At 34.1% G+C, this 24,188-nt stretch overlaps 1 protein-coding gene across 8 annotated transcripts in view; it reads left to right on the top strand.

Moving 5' to 3' along the window:
* The window catches only part of vg (transcription factor vestigial), a 61,110-nt gene extending 42,511 nt beyond the window's left edge, over positions 1 to 18,599 (top strand). For 3 of the 8 annotated variants that reach the window (XM_087402741.1, XM_087402740.1, XM_087402739.1), the window contains 5 exons: positions 1,829 to 2,276; positions 6,915 to 7,038; positions 8,151 to 8,374; positions 12,074 to 12,142; positions 17,590 to 17,708. In XM_087402741.1, coding sequence (XP_087258867.1) covers positions 1,829 to 2,276; positions 6,915 to 7,038; positions 8,151 to 8,374; positions 12,074 to 12,126 — 849 coding nt within the window. In that variant the 3' untranslated portion in view covers positions 12,127 to 12,142; positions 17,590 to 17,708. Of the gene's footprint in view, positions 1 to 1,828; positions 2,277 to 6,914; positions 7,039 to 8,150; positions 8,379 to 12,017; positions 12,143 to 17,589 lie in introns of those variants that run through there. The other 5 variants (XM_087402744.1, XM_087402746.1, XM_087402745.1 and 2 more) reach the window with 5 other exon arrangements.
* Positions 18,600 to 24,188: the final 5,589 nt, after the last annotated feature.

The raw sequence follows: 24,188 nt of genomic DNA, 5'->3' as shown, positions 1-24,188 counted from the left end.
GAAGAAACATTATGTATACAGAATATTCTGTTATCACTATACTTGTCAAAATTTGATCGAACAAGAATATTTTCATAGGTGTAAATATACCTGTTTTTGAATACAGGAAAGAATTTGTTTCCATCAAAACTGTTTATTTTTTAACAACCAAAGATTTATATAATAAAAAACTTTGTTGCTTCTATAAAATATATTTTTTTGCTTTGTAAATAACAAAAATATTTATTTACGTCAAGTAAACAATTTAGGTGCAAAATTATAATTTTATTCGTTAAATTTTAATAAAAAAGTTTTGTTCTCGATACATTTCGATCAAATTTTTCTTATGGCAAAATTTTGATTCATAAAACAAAATATTTTTCCTATTGAAGTGTTCATAATTAAGAAAAAATCGAAAGTTAGAATTAGAATTGAAGAAACGTTTGGAACAATTGAAAATTTCAAATTATTCTACAACGGTATTCTACAACTTTAATTTCTTGGAATTCAAGATCTGGAATTTAAAGAGATTTTCTAGTGTTTTTCTTCGCTTTTATTCTTTAATGTTTTATTTTTGATTTATCATGACGCTCGTGATTTATTAAAGATCGTACGCCATATAAACTATACATCAATCGACCAATTAAACTAGTTAACTGATAATTATTACGATTCGCGAAGTGCTAAGGAATAACCGGTTAACTGGTATCATTAATGTGTTAATCGGTAAACAGCACGATCGTGTGCGACATTCGCATAAAAGCAATTACGATTCTTCCCAACGAAAAATCTTTCATAAGAATTCATTCACTTTAATTAGTCATTTTTATTTTACTCTTGTCGTCAACCGCTGCATTTTACAAAAAAGAAGATAGCACTCTTTTACAGAGTGAAATCAGTGAAATAAAAGTTACTAATAGAAATGTAATGATAGAAGTTTACAATCTATGTTTGTAAGAAAAAAAAGATAGATATTTAAAGGCAAGTTTATAAATATATATTTTAGAAAAAAATGTCGCAACATATACGTATTATATATAGTAGCTCATAAATTTCAGCCAATATATAATTTAACAATAATTTTGTCAATCTGTTTTTCAATTAATATTATAAATTAATAAAATTCTTGTTATTATTAACTCAAAAATTCGATATATTGACGATGGATTTGTGAAGCTTATTTAATTTATGGTGGCTAAAAGACACTAATTAATTTCAAATGATTCGTAAAAGAGAATGAATTCTAAGTTTGTTTTAATAAGAATAATTTAAATTTGCAGATGTAATATAAAGAATATAATTGAGTAGATTCAATAAAGCCACTGTAGCTTCGAAAGATTAAATATAGTATACAAGAAAAAGATTTCGCTGAAATATTTCAAAATATAGATAGATCTGAGAATAATTTTATTGAAGCATTAAAATAATTATGTAGGATACTCAAACTGATCGCTAGAATGTCAAAACATTTTGTAGCATTATTTATCATACTTAAGTTTTCTACGTAATTATTTTAATGATCCAACAACATTATTTTCAACCTGTATCTAATTAAACTTTCAAATATTTCAGCAAAATTGTTCTTTCTGTGCAATTCAAAAATTAAAAGACATTGCATGATCTAAGGCTCCATTATTTATTAAGCCATTATTTGTTAAGTCGCTTAAAAGTCAGCAGAATCTTAATTAAATATATCATTTTTAATTTTATATATGTAATGTAATCCAGAAATGTCCTTACAATTAGACGTAAAAATCATAGATTTAAAATTTTTGTTTAAAATCTCTAGTATAATAAAATTCTAAAAATCGACGATGTTGCATACGAGACTAATTGCTTGTTATTACAGCTGAATGTGCATCAAAGGTCTTTGGAAGCAGCCGGTATCGAGCTTTGCGGCGCCGGCGGAAGCGTCCCTCAAGGTCAACCGAGCAGTGCAGGTTCCGTAGGGTCCGCGCCGAGTCCTGCGTCCCCAAGGCCAACGCCGCAACCGCGACCACCCCTTGCAACCACCACCTCGCAACCCTCGCGAACGTTGGACGACGACAGATCGACAGACGGTGAGACGATTAATTGTCTCGGTTTACAGCAACGTGTGTATCGTCACGTGAACACCTGCGTATTAATACACCGGCTCGCAGGCGTGGGTGCCGGTACGACCGAGGACTCCGACGATGGCGAGAGCAGAGCGCAGTACGTTAACGCGAATTGCGTCGTGTTTACGCATTATCGAGGCGACGCGGCGTCAGAAGTGGAGGAACACTTTCAAAGGGCCCTCGCACACGATAAATTAAAGGGTAAGATGCCAAATATGATTATCTTTCTTGATTTGTTTTAGAGGAAAGTAACTTATTAAAAAAATACAAACGTTTTAAGAAATATGAATGTAGATTTAACACTATGGGGGTTAAATACAATATAATTCTCACTGTGTTGGTGTTGGCATATATACGTAATATCAATCTCCATTGAGATTGAAAAATGGATGGACCACAAAATTCGAGCATTCCATTTAGAATTCAAAACAATTTAAAACACACAAACATGATATGGATTTAACATCTTTATTTAAATAATGTTAATACTGACATAGTGTTGAATTCACGCACATATTTTTTAGAGCGTATGTACAATTATTCAAGAATTTTAAATACAATTGTTTTTTGAATTCTAAATGGATTGGAATTTACTTTATTCATGGTATCAATCGTGATGCTTGAATTTTATGGTCCATCCATTTTTCAATCTCAATGAAGTCGAAACGTTTCGACAACGAAATGTTTTCGAAAGTGAGTAATAAAGTACGCCATTAGGCGGCGACAAGGCTAACAAGCCTCGTGACAATTGTAGCTCGCTCGTACTCGCGTCGACTTAAATCGCGAGCAGGGCAGGGTAGGCCAGTGAGGAGAAAAGAGCAGAAGGAGAACATCTCGACCGCAGGGGAGGACGAAGGGAAGATTGTCAGCACGCGAGCGGGTTTGGCAAGCGATCGGCAAGCTCGTCTATATCGGTGTCGTTTAAGGCCGCATTTATCCCGACCACAGTGCGCCGAGGATCAGTTCAGTAGCCTGCTTAGAATTCAAGACAACACGACCTAATTGTTACGCCTCACCACTTCCCTCTCACCCTCTTTCCTCGCTCATCGTTCCCTCTCTTCTGCTTGCGCTCTAACTTCCCGCGACCGTGCTCGTACGAATGGTAAATTAAGAGCTTCTGCTCTGGGAAAAGAGGGATGGTGGAGAAGCGCTGAGGAAAGACATTGTGAGGGAAAGGTAGGCGGGGAGTGGAGCATGGAGAGGCGACATCGCGGGAGACAGTTTTAGCCGCGGAATGCCGGGTAACGTACGTACAAGGACCGAACGCGACTTTGAGCCTAAAACGCGCACGCTGAGAAAACAAAGAGGGAAAGAGAGGAAGGGATGGCTCAATGGAAGAAAAGAGATAGAGAGAGAAAAGAGTTACTTTCGGAATTAAAAAGGAATTCGAGTAATTGGCTTGAAAAAATATGGTGGGTTCCGGTTTGAAACAAACAGAAATTATTTTGCGTAAAAAGATAGAGTTATTTTGAGGGTTGTGTACAAATTGAGAGAAGTTATATATCTATACTTACCTAATTAAATAAATTTAGTATATAAAAATGTGCTAATAAAATACTTCAAAAGTACTTTTAAACTTACCCTTTGATTATTTTCATATGAAGAAAATAAATTTTATTAAATAATGTAATTAATTATTTTAACAGAGTGGTAATCAGAAGTCAATATTTCAATTATATGTATATTATACAGGATGAATCAAAGTAATTAATTCAGTTCTTTAGCCTATGAGGGATTGCTAATCTGAGCGCATTGAGAAAAAAGCGCATATATTTTTAATATTTTCATATAATAAAAATAAAATTAACAATTTTTTTACAACTCAACGTCAAACGTGTCTGTTTTCGCGTTCAAACCAGCAGTTCGCACGATGTTATCCACACATTCGATCGGTATCGTAAAGTTGATAATTAGATATGTGAATGATAATTTTTTCATAGGATAAAAACTGGTTCAACTACTCTGATTCATTCTGTGTATATATATATATATATATATAATAATAATAATAATAATAATAATAATAATATCCTAAAAATATTTTGCTATCTAAGGACCAAGGGTGGACGCGATTGCGAAAACGGTATCGAGAGTCGCAAGTCGTCGATTAAAACGTCGGCGTTTTCTGAAGTTCTAAGGAACACGCGGGTACTTATTGGCTAACCAGACTTCGACAACCCTTTCTACCCCCTCTTCTCCCTCGCTCCGTTCTCCTCCACGTAGAGCGATACCCTTTCTCTCTTTGGTCGCGGCATCGGCAAAGAATAAAGCCGGCTGCAGACGGTCGACACTCTGTTTCTTTAATTGCGTTAATAAATAAAGGACAGTCGGCGAACCGAGACCGAGGCAGATACTAGAGAGAGGCCGCAAACGGTCCCACGACGTCCTCAGCCCTGTCTATCCCTGTCTATCTCAAGAATTACAGGATCATATTTGTGATGATAATACATATATGACTATACACTACAATATTTATTTTATAATTATCTCTTTAATTATACTTTACAAAAGTGCAACATATATGTAACATATTACAATACATTAAGCTAATGGCAAATAATTTTTTAAATTAACTTTTATATTTATTATTAATAAAGTAAAATCTTTTTATTAATTCTGAAAGAAGCTCGATAGAATGTTTGATAGCGTGACATTTTTTATACAATTTCTTTCTTTCAATATTTTTAAAAATATTATTTTATTAAGCAAAAAGGATACATCTGTTGATCGAGATACAATCTTGATGGAAAATCGATCGACAAGCAGAAATCAATTTAATTTATAGCTCATTTGTAGATACTTCAAACTTGCACGATTAATTAATCGTACGTGTTATAAAACTTCATGACTCGCCGTTTATGTAAGACCCGGTATTTCAATGTTGATTTACCGGTTAGGTTACTGCAACTGTTGTGATAAAATGTTCGATCTCGCGTCGTAATTTATATAATAAAAATTATTTGTTTATCTGTGGCAAGTGTGATCTATAAAAATGTAAGATATCACGTCATCTTGTCAAAGAATTTCTTTGATGAAAAATTATTCTACGAATATCGATTAGTGTTTTTTTTTATAGGTAATTAATGATAAATAACTTTATTAAAATTTTTATTGCATGCAATAAGTCGATAATATAATATATTGCAATATAAAATAATAATATGGCTCAATCAGAATAAATTAATATAAATAAATAGAAGGACTACAAGCCAGATTAAAAACAAATTAAGAACATTTAATATTCAGAAAATAAATATAAAGAAGTACAATAACAAATGTTTTGATGCCGATCGGGTTCTCCTATTTCTCAATATTGAATTTAAAAAGTTAAAATATTACATACAGTTGTCAAGTATTAAAATTTATATTGCTGATACATATCGGATATTCTTTCGTTCTTAGATGCATGTGATGTTAGACGTTGAAATCGCTTAGTTTTCTGTGATTGCTCTACTAATGATAATTTCATTTTCTTTTCTTTGTATAACTAATAATCTTATTTAATCAAACTTTTGTGAGTCAAACGGTAAAAAGAGAAAACGCAGTAATTATTAAATCCAATCAAAGCAATGTATCTTAGACAATATCGGACAGCGTTATCAATGTTATAATATATAAATGTTGTAATATATTGTTCTATATTGTAATACCTAAATTATCATAATTATTATCATATTAATATCATATGTATTATGTGATTTATTATCATACATTATCATAATCATATATTATGTGACACATTATTAATTGCAAATTAGCATTACTTTAGGCAATTAATTAATGTACGTATGATAATAACAGCTTGATCAATTCTTTTGATTGATTCTTTATTAAAATATAATATATTCGTTCCCACGATTCCGAAAGACTTCTCTAAACGGGCAGGCAGAATCCCACGGGACGAAATCGGCGGAAGGCAGAAGAGTACCGCTTGGTTGTTTTACAAGCGGCCACTTCGAAGCCAGAAGCTTGTCGTGTATCCTCCTGCAATCCTCTCGCGCGGTCCTCGCTCACGTTGGATTCTTTTCTTCTTTTCTACTCTTTTTTTTTCTTTTCTTTTTTAATCCATCCCCAACCAATCGGAACGCGCGACCGAAGGTTGTGGACCAACGCGAGGTCGACCGTGCCGGTCCACGATTTATGCCCTCTAATTCCCTCCCCTCTCGCGCGCGCGCGCGCACGCATGTACGCGATTTCATCTCCGGCTAAGTCGCTTCGATTATCTGCTAGGAGAGGCATACCGGCTGCTAATTTACTCCGCCGTTACAAACTACGATGATTTAGTCGGCCAGCGACGTTATTTATTCCCGCTAGTTAGGACGAGTGGTTTCTGGTGGAAGCGCGATCGCTTGGAACCCGTTTTCCGGGGGAGAGGATATCTCCTCGCAGAGAGAGAAACAACGAGTTATCGGTAGTATTCATCACTTGAGGATCATCGCTTTGGCACCAGTATTTATAGCACTGCTTGTGCTTGCCCTGAAAACCGTTCTTTTTTTTTTTTTTTCGACAATGTACGACTCGCGCTTCTAAACAGGAAAAATAAGAATAGCACGATATTTAGCAGCAGAGAATAGAATGTTCTCCGATCAGATTCCGACGGAGAGGCGCCGAGTCGCACGCGCTCGAGAAAGGTTACATAAACAACCGGTGGGACCTCTCGATCGCTCTACCCTGATGTTTTCTGAGGGCAAAATAAGAATTTTATATAGAAAAATTAAAAAGACCGTTTCTCTCTTTTTTTTTTCTCTTTCTCTCCAAGAATTTCTCGTAGACGCATGTTTTCTCGCGCAAGTTATTAAAAGCGCCGTCATTGTAAAATTGTTTTCTTTTTTATTGCAGAAAATATCTCCCCTATGTCCATGAGGAACTTTCCCCCTTCCTTTTGGAATAGTCAGCATCCCAGTGATGTCTACGAGTACCCGACGGATCCGTGGCATTCGCATTACCCGCAGTACCATCACAGGTCAGTGCTACCGATCGCTGTTGTTGTTCTCTATTTTTTCTATCTCTCCTCTCTCTCTCTCTCTCTCTATTTCTATCTTTTTTCCATTTTACATAAATGGCATAGTTTCCTTTTTCCCGTTGTTTAATAGACATTCTTTAGAAAGTTGTGCTTTACAATATCGACGCCCTGTCTCATTGATTCTTGATCGTGCGCGCATCAAGTAATTGCGTGTAACTCCAGCATCTCGTCACACCGTAGAGACGTAAAACCGAGACTACATGCTGGGAATTTTTCCTGTGAGCGCGCCATTAAATACTATATAGTTCATTAATTAGCGAGACGAGAATTTTTTAAACACGATCTTTAGCCGTGTTGAATTAACTATTATTATATTAACGATAACTTATTATTTCTGTTATCTTTCTTTCTCATAGCTGCGCGTTGATTCGTGTTTCTACATTCTTAAAGCGTGACATCGTTGATATTGAAATTCGACATTGAACGAACCAACGAACTGATTTTGGAGCGACAACTGTCGTTAGAACAAAAGGAAGTGAAGAGAAAGAAATGATAAAAGAGTTACGCGCTACATATGGGAGAGTGGAATAAAGTAAATTAAAACAAAAGAAAAAAAAAGAAGTCGCTGATACCTTCTATCCTCTTCCTACGGCAACGGTGACAGAATTTGTAATTTATAGATGTAGTCAGATCAGTGCTAAAGATCTCGGTGTTACCTGCTCCCGACGGTTTTTAGTATTTTTCACATACCTGTGCTCTTCGTTTTCGCTTTTAAATCCATGTCGCTATCCTTCTTCCACTTCTTTCTTTTGCTTTCTCCTTTTACCTTACCCCTTTGAGATTGGCATCGAGTACTGATGACATATATTATTTTCTAATTCTCATCGATCGCGACTATATCGACATGCTGAGAACCATGATGCTATTTTTATGTGCTGATTTGGCGCAATATATCTCCCTGTATCTCCGTGCGCCAAAACGCTACACGTCAGTAGTTAATTTTATTCATATTTGACCCGAAAAGTACATTTCGCAGCGCGTTAATTTTTTTCACGCCACAAATCATTTCCTTCTTGTAATGAGAATTTTCCTACGCCTTCTTTTCTTTTTAGGGCCGTGCACGAATACCATCACCACAATATGGCAGCAGCGGCGAGTTACAGTGGCCTTCTGCTGGGTGGTGCACGCGGCCTCGGCCACCATACGTCTCATCACGCGGCGCATCACGCGCACGCCGCGACCTACAAGGAATGGACGTCGGCGACGCCGTCGCAATCCCTCGTCGACGCTTCCTCGGCGCCGCCCTATCCTCACGGCCACTACGCACCTCTCTCCGGTAAGTAAGTAGACTTTTCCATGTTCGGTTTCACCAACGGCGAATGTGGACACTCAGGTAAAGGTTCGTTCTAAGAGAACGCGCACGCAGAATATGTGAAATATTCACGATATTTACTTTCTGAGATTCGCGAAAAATAAATTGTCAGTTTAATAAATAGCGGTCGCGTTCGTTGTTGGAGAGACTGGTTCGCGAGATTATCGCGTTTTCTTTTAGTTTCATAAGAATAAATAGCCTCGGGTTCTTAATATTAATTTTAAGAAAAAAGAAGAAAGAGAAAGATTTTCGTCGAGTGATCAAATCAAATGTGAAACAATACGTACGTTGTCTCTGATCTGTTTTTATTTCTCAGCGAAATAATCGTCAACATTTTTCCCTTAAATAACGTTTACAATTCAACTCGTAAATTTCAGATCTCTATAAGAATTATAAAATTATTAATAAAATTATTTAAGAGAAAGACTCTTTGTAAGTACTTACGTCCCTATTCTGTAACTCTTAATGACATTGTCTGTATTGTTATATTGTTATTGCATAGGTTTTTCATGTAGGTATATATAAAACATACATGCGCAACGACATTGTCATTAATAAGTTAGAATAAGAGTTTCATTCTCGGATTTCTAATATTCGTTTCTGATTTATTACACCGCCGCGATCTCCATTGCATCTGATATACTTGCATATTGTCGGCATATTGACGGCGTATCAAAGATCCTACTGTATCCTGACTGTGTCGAGCGACAGCAGGATGGAGTTTTGTTCGGAATGGCGCGCAGGTAGCGCAAGAAAGATCAGTCGGTCCCTCAGATGCTCGCAATTAATAAAGGCTTAATGGGAGCCGCGATCCATACGGTGTCCTCTTTCGGCTCGGCGTTCACCCACCAAAATCGTCCTCAGGACAAAAAGCCGCGGACGCATCCGCAAAACATCTAGCTCCTGCCGCCGCGTCGGCAGGATCCCGTCGTATATACCTTCGTTCCTTGAACGCGCCGCTCCTCTGTCGGTGAATTATGCGAAGCAGAAAAATAGCGTTAAATTATGCGGTATAGAAAAATGGTATTTTTGTTCATCTCCGATTTAATTTTTCATATTGTTTGCGAGGAAAAGCCACCGAGAAATTTAAAGAATTTTTAGTCCTGTGCGTGCAGAGCACAGATTTGGTACGTTATAAAATAAGGTTTGAAATGAATAGATAATCTGAAATGAATTTAAACTAAATTAATATTAGATCGTATGTAAATAATAATAATTAAATATTAGAGGAATGTGTTTAAAATATATTGAATACAATTAAATTATTAAATAATAGCTATATATGTGATATAGTTATTCAAACGTTTATATTTTATTTTCTATATGTTTGAAAGAGGAGGAGGGAAAATATTTATTCTGAATTTTTATTTTATCACAAATCAAATCGAATAATTGATTTCCCAGTAAAAGTGACAGAATCCGACTGTGCAGAGTTTTACCCCATGTGATGCAGTTGCAGTAAGCCGTGAAAAACCACGCCCATTGTGATTACAGAGACCACTCCCATCTGTCTGCACCCTGATGCAGCTTACACGCCTTCTCCTCACCTTGAAGCAGTCGCACAATTTCGCATATGATCTTTGAAATTTTCTGAGATACGCTATTCTGCGAACGACGTGTTGGAATTCTCGTTATTTTTATAACCTTGTTCCTATTTCTATTTTCTTCGACTTTGTGCTTTCAATTAGGATGTATATATATATATATATATATATATATATATATATATATGTATATATATATATACATATATATATTGCATCTAAATATATCTTTCGTTCGTTACTTTATTTACTTTACATTCTATAGTTTTCACATTTCTTGTGATGCATGGTTTTTTCGAATTGTAAATTTCTCAACTTCTTGATCTAATTTTACATTCCTCGACTTTGCTTATAATGAAATCCGGAAGTGCACGTTATCTATACACTTTCGTACAAATTCTTAGATCGTCCAAATCTCATCTAACTTTCACAGCTGCCAAGATCCTAGGCTGCTGAATTCCGTTTCTCTTAGACGAAAAGCATGGCTGCCAAGCACGGGAACAGTGACATCCATCCCAAGAAGGGAGAAGAGGTCTAGTATCGATTTTGTACCCTCACTTTGCTTTACATCGAGACCAAGCATCGTGCCGCAAAATGAATCCCAACCCTCTTACAGTTCTCTTTCATTCGAACAGCGGAACATTGTGGAATAAAAATAAATACTATGAACTTAATGTTTTGTGTCTATAAAAGAAAAGAGTTACATAAGTAACAAATTAGTTTATAATTTAGAAGGGGAAGAGTATTTTTTAAGATAAGAAAATAAAAAATTGTTGCCATATCCTTTTTCTGTTGTGACTCACACATTGACATTGATAAGACAAATTCCAATTGTTAGTTCTTCAAAATTATGAATATATGAAATTTATATAAAAATATAAAGTTTTATTAAAAAGCATAAACCTAATCGTTATTAATTTACTAAAATAACCTCACAATTGTGAGTTTGTTTGTGAAGAATTTAGGTAACAGAAATTCGTGTTCTGATCAAGAAACTCGTGAAAGAGTAATAGAGGGTGAAACGAGCGCTGGGTTGAACCAGTAGGGGTGAATTGGTGCGCGCAAAGTCTCTGAAGTATCTTTAAATTTAAGTGCCGCCATTACGGCGCTCGGCTCGGCAAACCGATTAGGTTCGCTGCCTGCGCGATGGCCGCCGCGCTCAATAATTATATAATTGCACGAAATTAACTCGAACCGTATAAATTGGCTGCCGTTTACGCAGTGATTAAGAGAAATAAATCGCAATTACCGGATGACGCGCCCGCGTCTTAACATGGCGATGTCTTCGCATGCATCACGCTGCTTTTATTTTGCGGCTTGTCGCTGCTGTTTCCCGTGGGAAGTCGTCACGTTAGCTTCGTCATGAGAGATGTTGTCGATATTGCAAAGCGATCAATTACTTCACCGAGAAAAATTTATGGTTGAAAATGAACGAACTAAAAGATTCTGATCATATCAATCAGAAATTTGATTATTTCGCAACTAGAATCATATAATAGATTCAACCAGAAAATTCTGATTTATTCATTTTCAACCAGAATTTCAATTAATGCAACCAGATTTTTTCCAGTGTTAAATTCTAGTCTTGAAAAGATTTATCTAAAAAAAATCTTAATAAAAGTGAAAAACTGTTGCGTCATTTTACATTCAAACTTATTGTTAACTTTACTCAATTTTATATTTTTTTTTATATACTTGATATAACAAATCAAGTTTGTCGAATTTAAGTTTGTCGAATCGTTTATTTTCAGAAACTAAATTAATGTCTTATAATTAATAAGACTTCTAAGAGAACATTAATTTATCTTCTACAGAAAATAAGTCGATAAATTTGATACGTTGTCGACAATTATTTATTTCTCTACATGTGCAATCTAATCTTAGAGTTTTATTTTAAATAAATTAACTTAATTTTTCTAAAAGATTAAGCACCTTTTGAATAAGAATAATGTTGAACATGTATTGATACTGACTAGCTTAAGAACACGCGATAAAAAGAAATGAATTATATGTATTAATTTATTCAGACACGCATACGATTTTAATCTGTGGTCTGGTTTTAGATAAACAAGTTCAACATTCTTACCGTTCTGATAAATGAACTGTGTTCGGAATGCAGCGAACCCGAGGCAGGATCTAAAGATGCTATGGTTTAAACCATTTAGCAACTAAGATACCAGATTCTAAGGTATGCAAGTTTAAAGAGTATCATGGATTATCAAAATTAGAGTTTGTATGATCGGGATTCAGGCAATTTTAAGTAATTTTAATCAGTTATATTCAAACATCTCGTATTTATCTAAAAAAATTGGCTTAGGATTTAAAATAAATAAACATCAATTAACATAGAATTTAAGGGATCTAGAATGAGGAAGACTATGAAATCCAGCATAATTATGAAACATCAGAATTCAATTGATAGAATCTATGAAACTTTTAAGGTCCAACTTGGGGTACAAGATGATACTATGTATATATACACATGTATACAAATTTCTTTTTGGGTCTAGGACATTTTTCATAGAATTCGCACGACGTAATCCGTCTGTGCTCCCGTACGCTTTCTGGCACGCGCTTCGAAAATGGCGTCGTACAATGACGTCACGTAATTCACCGTTGCATGAGAAGAAGGGAAAGAGAGACTCAGGCCAGCCGGGGATGGCCAGTCATCCTCGATTGGTCAGCCTGCGAACGGAGGGAGTGGTCGAGCGGTTGCTGGTTATATCGATCTCTCGAATTGTACTTGCTTCTCTACGAACGAAGCGAACTAGACAGGTTGCCGCATTAGCGAATACGCGAGATTCATCGTGTTCTCTTCGCGCGTTGTTTTAGCTGTTTTTTTTATCCTTTTTCAATCTTTCGATCTAAAATCTTGCAATTCTTGATATTTTTACATTATTTTTTATATGTTTTTACATAAAGACTGTGTGAAGACATAAGATACATGTCCCTAAATTGAAGCTTTTACGTTATACACAAAAAAAATGTCAAAGTGTCGCGCTTTAAAATCAAGAAATGTAAAATTCTTATTTGTAATCGTCAAGTCTAGATATCCTGTATTGATTTCCTCTATTGGTTTCCTCTATCATGTTTTTTTTTTGTTCTTTGATCTCCTCGCGTCTCTCGTTACACAAAATGTAAAACGAAGATGATCACCTTTCCGCCTGCGACCGCTTGAAAATCGCGTTCGACGTTTAGAAACAAGGGCATCGAGATTAAATTAAATCGAACACCCTCGCTCTGCAAAAAGTGAGGACTCGACCCTTTGCCATCTCTTCACCGGCGAGGGATGCGCGCAAGGGACGAGCATTGTGATGACCCTTATCAATGGGGGGAAGGGTCAGACCCCTCGCCGTCTGGAATCCAATATACTTGAACTCGTTGTAAGCCTGGTCGACTGGCGCCCCTCTTGAACCCGTATGCACTGATGAGCGACTATTAATTACAAATTAAACCTCTCAAATCTCCAGGATCAACGACGTGTGTTGGGCGCAATATTGCACGTGTTGAAACTGCCTCCTTCCTCCCTTAGATCAGCTCTAAATGAAAACGGAAAAACCACTTGTAAAGACAAAAGATCTGTTCAAGATCTTTTAGCTCAGAAAAATCAAATTTTCAAATTCGTATTCTAATAAAGATAAAAAGAGATTATTGTATATCATGTGAATAGAAGTATATGCACACGGACAGAATGGTTTTAAATATTTAATATTTAATATTAAATATTAAATATTTAATGGTTTTAATTATTTTATACAGAATTGAAAACAATTTCCTTTGGACTATCAAAAGAATTATGCAGAACGTTCAAACAAGTTGTTAGAATATTGAAACTTTTTGCAGTATTATTATCAACACTTAAGCATAAGTTTTACATAACTATTTTATTAATCCAAACAAAATTATTTTCAGATTTATATTTAATTAAATTTTTAGATATTTTAGCAAAACCGTTTTTTTTATGCGTAAGAATATTAATTATCAAATTTCAATTATCAAGAGCGATACTATACATATCTGAGAAAAAGAGTGACGGAAGTAACAAGATTCGATGAGGATTATACTTAAGGATTAAGTATAATGACTGAAATTGATATTTCGGCACATTCGGTCGTTATTTCACTCTGGGAATTAGGTATGTACCGTATCCCTCGTGCCGCATCTTGCTGCAAACACAGAGGGTGACTTCGTGGTAATATGGCAAACATCGAGCAATATTGTCCGGGTTATTCGACACACCATTTACCAAGCTGTCCCTTGCCTCGCCATTTTCCCAGCACCCTGGGCTATATATCGGTTTCGCATGTACCTACGGCGAATATGCGTTATATGTATAAGCAACTCGCATAAATCGTCCTAGCCGGTGACACTTATGGCGCATTATTCGCGGTATCGCAGGATGTATTGAATTAGGATGTCCTCCCACGAAGATTATACACCGGCGTTTCTGTTCAGGATTTCCGTGAGGGATTGACGATGTCACAAGAATTACTACGATGATCACTCTGAATTATTGCGTTTCTCAATAAGAGTTTCTATTATTAGTACAATAATTGTGAAGAGCTATAATTTTAAAATAAATTTGATTTATTTAGAACATTATATTATTAATATAATTATTCTTTTCCGATTTGATGATTTTATTGGTAATGACTTACTAATTATATTATTTTTTTTTGCTAGTAAATTATATATATTTTAAGAACGTGATAAGACGAAAAAATACTAAATATTAATTTATACTATTTAGCTGAATTGATGATTTTTGTATGGACTTCGTATAAAGATACTTCGCATAAAGATAGCGTTTCGTGAGAAAGGCACGTGCCGCGTTTATCATATTCTTAAGAAATGCAGAACGGGATGTTTCTGTTTGAAACCTCAAACGCACACAGATCAGCGAATACAAAGTTACGGACGGACGCACCTGTTATGAATGTTCCAACATTCAATATCGCGATATCAAAGAGCATTGCGAGATCCCGCGCGAAGGAATTCCCTTTACTCCTACCGACAAAGAAGTGAAGCGTACAAACTCCAAGGAAACCGGCGAAACGAAACGTTCTGTCAGAAATTGCCAAGAATTTATTCTCTATGTGACGCTTACTAAAATTTCAATCACGCAAAATAACATTCTAAATAAACTAACGGAGTCAAGGCCACGATAATCTACAATTTAAATGGAAAAAGCATTCAATTCTTGTAGATACTTTCACCTTTCACCCGTTAGATAAAGTTACAATCGCGTTTAATTTATGTATAATATGTATAAATCACATAAGTCATCGTTACATTCTTAACTGTATTGTGTTCCTAGTTCCTAGTTAAACTGTGTCCCAGTTTAATTTCGATAAATATATAAAATTTTTTCTTTATCAAATTTATTATTGAAAACATTACACAAATTAATTTCCTTCCAATAAACACATTATTCTTCCTATACACGAAAAGAACGATTTTATTGAACCTAAAAATTTAATTAGATACTTCTGAAAATAATTTTGTTGGACTATCAAAATAATTATGTAAAACACTTAAGCATAATAACAATATTGCAAAACAATATTGCAGAAAATGTTGATATTCTATGGCACCCTGCATAATAATTATTATAGTAATGTAAAATTATTTTTAAGTTATAGATCTAGTTAAATTTTTAGATACTTTAGTTAAAAATTCGTTCTTTCCGTATACATGTTCTTTGTATGCTAAATTAAAAATGAAAATGCTACGAATCCATTGATCAACAGTCAATTTATAATAATTTCTAATAATGCGTAAATAATTTATAAATATTTTCAATAACAGATTGTATTATGTACATAAAACTTCAAAACAAGATTTTATTTCATACATTCATCATCATACATTTCTGCATAATAATCGAGCTGTCGCAATAATTTTCGGAGACTGTTTTCTTTTTTATCCGTCGATACCTTTCTTGATCATTTTCCGGTTCAGTGACTCTCTCGATCAAATAATACTTTGCGTTCCACGCGATGCCGACAATCACTCACACGATCGAGCTCTTTGTGTTTGCACCCGCGTATATATGTATGTGCGTGAGTGCGCCAATATGGCGACGTATCACGGGTCTCACGTTGCTGACTTTGAAGCAGGTAGATCCGTCCACGTGCCGACACGTGCGTATCGATGGATACAAAGTTAATCTCCCGTATCACATGTTAGCAATTCACGATATCGAAACATCGATCTGTTGTACGATAATCGAAGGCGCGGCTCGCTCAATCCGATCAGGAAATATTAAAGAAAAAATATTGAAAAGAGAGAATTTGGAAAATATAATTTATTGTTTTAGATATACTCTTTGATCGTGTAGTAATTTAATTCAACTATATATATAAGCAACATTTTTTTTACATTATTCGCTTTTTTATTTAATCTTCTGAAATAATCATTTAATTGTATAAAATAATTATTCCGAAATAATTATTAAATTACGCGAAAGTTTGTGTTCAATTTTAAGCGAAGATATTGCTTTTAATAATTAATATTTTATACGAGTGTTTAAAAAGTTTTACAAATTAATGCATATATTATTATATATAAAACTGTGGAAAAAATTATTTGTTTGATTCTGGCGTCATTTTTTATAATATCATTCGGTGAAATTTTATTGCATTCTCTCTGACAAATTGTTTTATTCTTGCAATAAATGTTGTTAAAAAAAAATTAAAAAATCATGCAGCTATCAAATATTCTGTAATAATATATACGTTACTATATCTACATAAATTTCATTCGATGATGACATGTTTTTTTACAAGATATCTGATAACAGCATGATTTTTTAATATCTTTATTTTTTAAAAGTACCAAAGCAATATAATATTTAATACTCTCTATTACCGCCAAAACAAAATGGCTTGAATAAAATAAAATTTCTCCGATGATATAAAAGATGATACCAATAAAATCGAACACTCTTTCTAGCGTTATCTATTTGCAAAACTTTTCAAACATTCCCTAGGATATTGCATACGAAATAACATTTGTCCTATTAAACTATATATTTGATAGTTGTACAATAAAATCGCGCCTTCTTAAACAAGAATGCTATATCGGCGATGATGATCTGTTGATTCACTCTTCGGTAAGAGATAAGAGATAAGAGATAAATTCGACCACAAGAATATGAGATCTTAACTGGTCGGTCTCATGACATCAGGCTCCATTTGTCCCTTCGTTCGTCCGTTCGTCGGTTTGTCCGTGTTGCTCAGCGGGTGCCATCACCAGTTCTGCACCCTCGCATCCGTCATAACGTTGTCTCTTCTTTTATTACTACCGATAAATAATTTTGAGCAACGACAAGAGACGTCCTTCAGATCGGAAAGCAGTTTGAATCAGATGATGATCACTTGTATAACGTTTAGATATTTTTTACTAAGTGCCAGAAACCTTTATATTGTAAGATTGATGTTTTACTTTTAGGCACTTCAAAATCTAAGAAATATAGAATTAAAAAGAGCAAAGTCTTTAATATATGTATACATGTATAACAGAATTTAAACTTCAAATATTGTATAAAAAAAGAATATGTGTATCGAATATATATTGATAGATTTAATGAATTATATATTCAATAACATTTTTCTCTCTTATTCGCTGTTGCAGGACTCGAATCTCAAGTTCAGGATTCCAAGGACCTCTACTGGTTCTAGGATCGAGTGTTGGAGATCGGCAGCAGGCATGCGGTTTCCTTAAATTCAGAAGTCGACTAAAGAACTGTGTTTCAAGTAATAAGAAAATTTAATAATACGATCTGATGATGTGGATCGTAGACGTGAATGTGACAGGAACGAGGACTTTGTTAAGCAAAAATGACGACTGAAATGTCCGTCGTTGTCATGTACATAGTGTTACCTACATATTTTAAGAATCTACTATTAGCGTAAAGATAATATTAGACGAATACTTGCGCGCACTATTACCTTTATAGTGACTGCTGTGTCTGGCGTCGAAGAAAGGATTGGCCGTGAAAACGTGACCGAGAATCGTCTTCAATTGATACAATAGTGTAGTGCGATTTAGACCGTCAAGGTACATCTAAATTTCCCAAATAATTAATATCTTCGATTTTTTTTCTTTCTATTTTAAAACATTAAATTTGTGAATTTGATATTTCATTAAAAATAAAATTTAAATAATAACCATGTACATTCGAAAGTCGCTAGAAACAAGTTTGATATTAAAGAGTTCGATTTTTTAAATTTATATCTCAGTACTACTAATCAGAATTATAAAATAATTATTTGGCAAATTTAGCTGCCGACTTAAGTGAAGTATTTATTGACCAATGATCTTGCCATATATATAAATATATTATTATTAATTAATTATTATTATTAATGTATCATAAACAATAGGCGCCGCAAATATTCTGAAATCTCCCCGAGTTAGCGAATTAAAATAGTTATTATCCGACGAGTCAACTATATTATTCTTTGCACCCTGGCTACACCCTACGCATATCTTGTCTCTTCATCTCTCAAATCTTTTCCACCTGCTACTTCATCGTTTAGTATCTGTCCGGTATAATCATCATCGTATTGCCTACATTAAGCACATCATATCCATCTCATGTTATCGCCTGTCTAATTGTTAAATAAATAATTCGCATATCACATCATTTGCCTTTTCTATTTACCGTCAATATTTATTTTTTCTTTGATTAATTAATTAATCAATATTTTGGTTTTTCACAATTTTTGGTTTCCATTGATTGTTTTATTTTCATGATTTTTCTAATTATCTTTACGAATTAGTATAGCAGAAACAAAAACGAGATATTTATGTTGCTTTTTAACTAAATATTTTATAATATTTTATAATATACATATTATAATATATTATAATATATTTTATAATTAACGATATATTTTTTAATCCATAAACTTATTTATTTTTTTAATTAACTTTACGTTGTAGTTTTTGTTCCGTCTTTAATCGATTGGTTTTTAAAAGCATTTTTATTGTAGAAAATAGGAGTTTATATATTTCTACAATTCGTTTACAAAAATTAATTACCCGTCATTAAATTTAGTGGTGCTTCAGATGAGAAAATTAATCGAGCACATAATAAGAACGGAAAGTTTAATCTATTCTCTGTTTAACCACAAGTTTCCATCTCTTCTTCTGAATAATACAGGTAAGCGAAGTGTTGCAAATTAGAACATTAAATTTGCTATAAAAATTTTAGCACCGATAAACCATAATTATTTTTTTATTATTATATCATTTACGAAGAAATGATTCTTTGATTGATGGAAAAGATGCAAAGAGACACTTTGTTTATCAGAGGTTTTACAAGAAATCTTGAAGTTCTACATGTAGCGTAATAACACGAGGGCATTAATTTAAGCTCGTAACACGTGGGCTTGTGCATTTGTTTTCCCGACGTAGGCGGAAGTAACGCTAACGAGATGAGAAAACGAGCAATTAACTTCGTCACTTCGGCCGAGGAGGAAACGCGCAGATGATCGACGCGCGCGTTATCACGTGTAAGGCATATGTTGTTCGTATTCTACGCCCGTTCCAAGATAAATGGTGTTTAAAGTTATTACTGCTGCCGCTGGTTTTTATCATGTATTATTTGACTTAACGATATGAGATTGCGTCAAAACAAGCATCAACTTTTGCTACAAAGAGCTAGTCAACCATAAAATGCTTCCAGATTTTTTTTTCTACATAAAAAAATACGAGAAGTAAATTTATCTTTCAAGACGCAAAAATATGGTTTTTTATCTTGTCCCGTTTCTATTTACACTGCAAGTAAGGTTATGATATTCTAAGAATAGCAGTAAATTAATAATCCAGAATTCCACAATTTTCATTCTGCTATGTACTTGTTACTATATCAAGATTCAAAATAAATGCAGTTAATAATATTTTGTAGAAAAAAAAAATATATATATATTTTTTTTACTGATATATATATATATATATATATATATATATATATATATACCAGTAAAAAATCTTGATATATATATATATATATATATATATAAAATGCAGAATGATGTTAACTTTATGCGTTATAAATATTCTGTAAGGGATCGCGTTTTATCTGGCAATTTAACATCGTCGACTCTGGCTGGGACATCATCCCAGCATATATATAAATCAGTCTGTTCTGTTTCTTCTACCGTTTCATATGATCTCCGTGTTTTCTTACGCAATCGTGCATATGCCTCAGACGCGGAAAAACTATCGACAGGAAGCCACGTGAAACTCACGTGAACAGCAACGAAATCTCGAGCTTCCTAATATATCTTCATTATCTCTTTTAAATATTATTCAACCAAAGGAATTCAATTCTCTATAATGACAGATTAACATTAAATAAAAATATATCATAATCAAAGTTCGTTTAAATTAAATTAAATAATTTTTTAATTTATTCCATACAATGTATAAAGATAAACTCTATAACCTTCGATCCGGTTCCCATTACAATAAACGGTAGCCGCCAGTACATAATAAAATAAATTCAGTACATAATAAAATAAATTCTCGTAAGCCTTGTCTTGATTCTCAGATAAGAAGAAAGCAACTGACATATAGTGTAGCTCTTTCTTGTTACGAAATGAAAATTCTTTATTGATAAAAATTGAATTAAAAATTCGATTAAACACAATTAAATTACGTATTTAAATTGTTTATAAACAATTTATTAAATTTATAAACAAACTTTAACAATATAAACGCGTATCGATGCTATATTTATCAAAAGTTTAGTATGAATAGAGGATAGTGTTTACAGAAATAGTTAGTATACGGAAAGAAGCCTGAAGAATGATAAAGAAAGGAAAGGAGAAGGGAATGAAATTTATTGCCAGCCTCTAAAATATATTATGCTGTTGTAATTAGCAAACTGGCTTTTGTTTGGTCGATAATTTATTCATTGTTCCCATGCTTGCGATGAAATCGCATTTGCGAATTTACTAGCGCAATTAACGTTAGAAATCAGATTATTGGAAACAGGAAGGGTAAAATAATAGTTTCCTCTATCGATCTTTTTATCTGCAAATATTTAAGTATTTAAATATAAATACTTTATATATTTGTTAAAGAATATCTACATCTGAAAAAAAAACATTACAGAAATATAATAGTTTACATTAAATTTTTATATTAAATTTTTGTGTAATAGAAATATTGAAAGCACTAGATATTTGCGTAATAAATAATCGAACACTTGCGCGAATCACCCTTCAGTTCTCGGTAATTAAATACCAAATACATGCTCCCCCTTTTGTAACCTGCTGGGATGATATAGGGGATCGAATTGATATTGCACCAGTGCAATAAATGTCTCGACCGTGAATATGAATATTAATTTTACTTTTTGAATTCCTCGACCATTTATCACACGTCAATGTTCAAATTTTGTGACAGCTGTAAATTAATTCTAGTTCTATTAATCATCAAAATATGAAATATATCAATTATCAATTAATTATTAAATTTCGTTTTTATCGTCCCTTTTCTTTCTTTTAATATATGATAGCTATTTATATTATGCAAATTTTCTTAATGAATGTTTCCATCAGATATACCTATTTGTATCAAACGTAAATAAGAATTCACACGTGGCAAAGATGAATCTTCTTTTAATTTATCGAAATTCCTAGTTTACCCAAAATTACTATCGACCACAATATACCTTCATCTTTACCCTAGACCCCACGTGATATCAGCGTCTTCTCCCACGAAATAGATTTATGATCAGGGAATGTGTTCGATCTCTCCTCGTCTTTAACTTACTTCCCCTTATCTTCCTGCTACCAATGCGCTGTCCACGAATCCCTCATTACATAAATGAGCCGCGTGTTCTCTCATACATAGAACTGTAGAACAGGGACATTCGGCTATTTCTCGTGGCTGACATAGGCGTAGATAAACGCACAGATATAATCGTGGTCATGCTGACAGAAGTCTCTCCGCTTCTCCTCCTCCCTCTCTCGCGCAAGAAGCTACCTGCTCTGCGGGAGACCCCTTCAGGATACTTCAGAGACGATCGCGGTAAATCTTCGTATAGCCTCTGGATTATCGGAGAATTAGGGAGCATGATTCGAGCATTCTATGGCGCAATCCTCGGGCATTCAGAGGAATGGGACCTGGTCGTTTTGGTCAATTAATATCGGTAGGACTTTTCTAAAGAATCCGGAAGTCCGGAAGTAATACCCATTAAGTTTGTTGTACATCACAAAAGAGTTATATTGCAATGGATTTTACGAGTTACGTACATCTCAAAATAAATATTTAGATCGTAAAATAATTAATAAATTAGAAACACAAAAAATGTATTTTCTATTAATAAAATTTATGGTCATAGCCAATCATATATATTAAATTATAAGCGAATTTGTAGCTATTTAAAATAATTTTCTTTTAGCTTATTCTATGACTTTGTCGATATTATTTAATTTCATTTATTCCTTTTTTTCATTATGAGGACATCGAACTTAATCGACAGTTTGCGAAAGCAGCTTTCATAATCCCATTGTTCACGTCATTTAGATACGACGTTGAAGGGATGAGGAATAAAATCTAAGTCAAGGAGGTTGTCCTTCCTCTTTCTCTCGTCGTCGTGCGCCAAGAAGCCGGCAAGCAGCTGCGGAATGTCTTCATTAAAATACTCGGGCTCATCATTTATGCAGAGCAAAAACGCAACGAGATGAGCGCCGAACGAATCCAACATCAACGAGATTCGCACAGCATATAACAATTCCTTCAATTTCCCTTTCCGTCGTTCTAACGACAGATACGGGAAAGTCGTTTTTATTTTAATTCACTAAATAAGAGTTGTATAAATATATAGGTTTTTTCTTACATATAAATTTTTGAAGTTTTATTATCTTATTTTATTTTGTCAGAAATTTTATCAAGCACCATTTTTTCGAAATCTAAGTTTCACGCAAAAATATTAGAGATAAAAAAATACGCATTTTTTTTTTCAATTAAAGCTTCCTTCGCTTATTTGTGTTGATCATTTGTCGGTCGATTTTTACTTACTTACTATTATCCATTTTCTCTGCATTTTTGTAACTAAATATCAAATTTCAAAATTTTACATTTAATTACAATGATATCTAATTTTTAAAAATGAATTAATTCGTAACAAACTTGTAATCAATTACTTATAGTTAATTCTATATTATAATGTCACAGAAATGAGAATAGAAAATTGTACGAGAATAAATGTTATTAAGTGCTTTTATTGATCTGAAAAAGAATTTCTAGCACGGAATGATTTATCTTTTCGCGATTATCCAAAGCGCATCGGCATAACAATAGTTACACACGAGTTCATCGTCAGGGTGCACGTGGGTTTCATTTAAGAGTCCTACTATGGGCAAGCACCAAGATCCCTATTCGTGTTCCAGTCACGTCTCATTTGGCACATTCAGCGTGTCGCGTTGGGGTTCGTCTATTAAAACGCTCCGACAAGGAGGCAGGTGCACGTTGATTCGCGAAATCAATTGCATTATTGAATATCTTCTAATATCTAATGTAAAATAAATATTAATATTTTTAAATCTAAATTTAAATTTAAATTTAATTCTCATGGCAAGAAAAGGATTCCAGATTAGTCAAAAAATATGCTATATAAGTTCGATACGAAACATTCTGTATTGAGTTATGATTCGAGATCAAACCTCGATCCGATCGATGACGCGACGTCGTACAATCGCGCGCTCGACAAAGGCCGAAAAAATCTCTAGGAATGTCAACGAGCATTTTTCGGCGATGTCACCTCCCAGAGAGGACTTGATGCTCCCTCTTCTACCCTTCTACTCTCTCTTTCCTCACACGTCTCCGTGTGTGCCCGTACGTTCGTTTTGTTTCTCTCTCTATAACTCTGTGTTCTCTTCCCGCGCGACTCGTCTAGGCAGCTCCTCGTTATCTACCTGCAGCACAGGCTCAAGGGGGGCTCGTCGAGCCCACAGGCATCTCGTGTTCCCACGGGCTCGAGACTTCTCTGACGTACGATGTTCCGAATACGCGACTACAAGGCGTCCTCTTCTCATCGATATCGTCGATTTTTTCTTCTTTCTTTCTCTCTCTCTCTTTATCTATCTATCTATCTATCTATCTATCTATCTTACATATTTTACTGATCACACTCGCCTACTCTTTCTTCTTCTCTATCTATCCTGCACTTTATTTTTGGATCTCATGGGAAACCGGTAGCTCGAGATCGTCGT

The sequence above is a fragment of the Acromyrmex echinatior genome, chromosome 2 (genome assembly GCF_024713525.1).
Source record: "Acromyrmex echinatior isolate Ae372 chromosome 2, ASM2471352v2, whole genome shotgun sequence".
Lineage (NCBI taxonomy): Eukaryota > Metazoa > Arthropoda > Insecta > Hymenoptera > Formicidae > Acromyrmex > Acromyrmex echinatior.
This window is presented reverse-complemented; position numbering and strand designations above follow the sequence as displayed.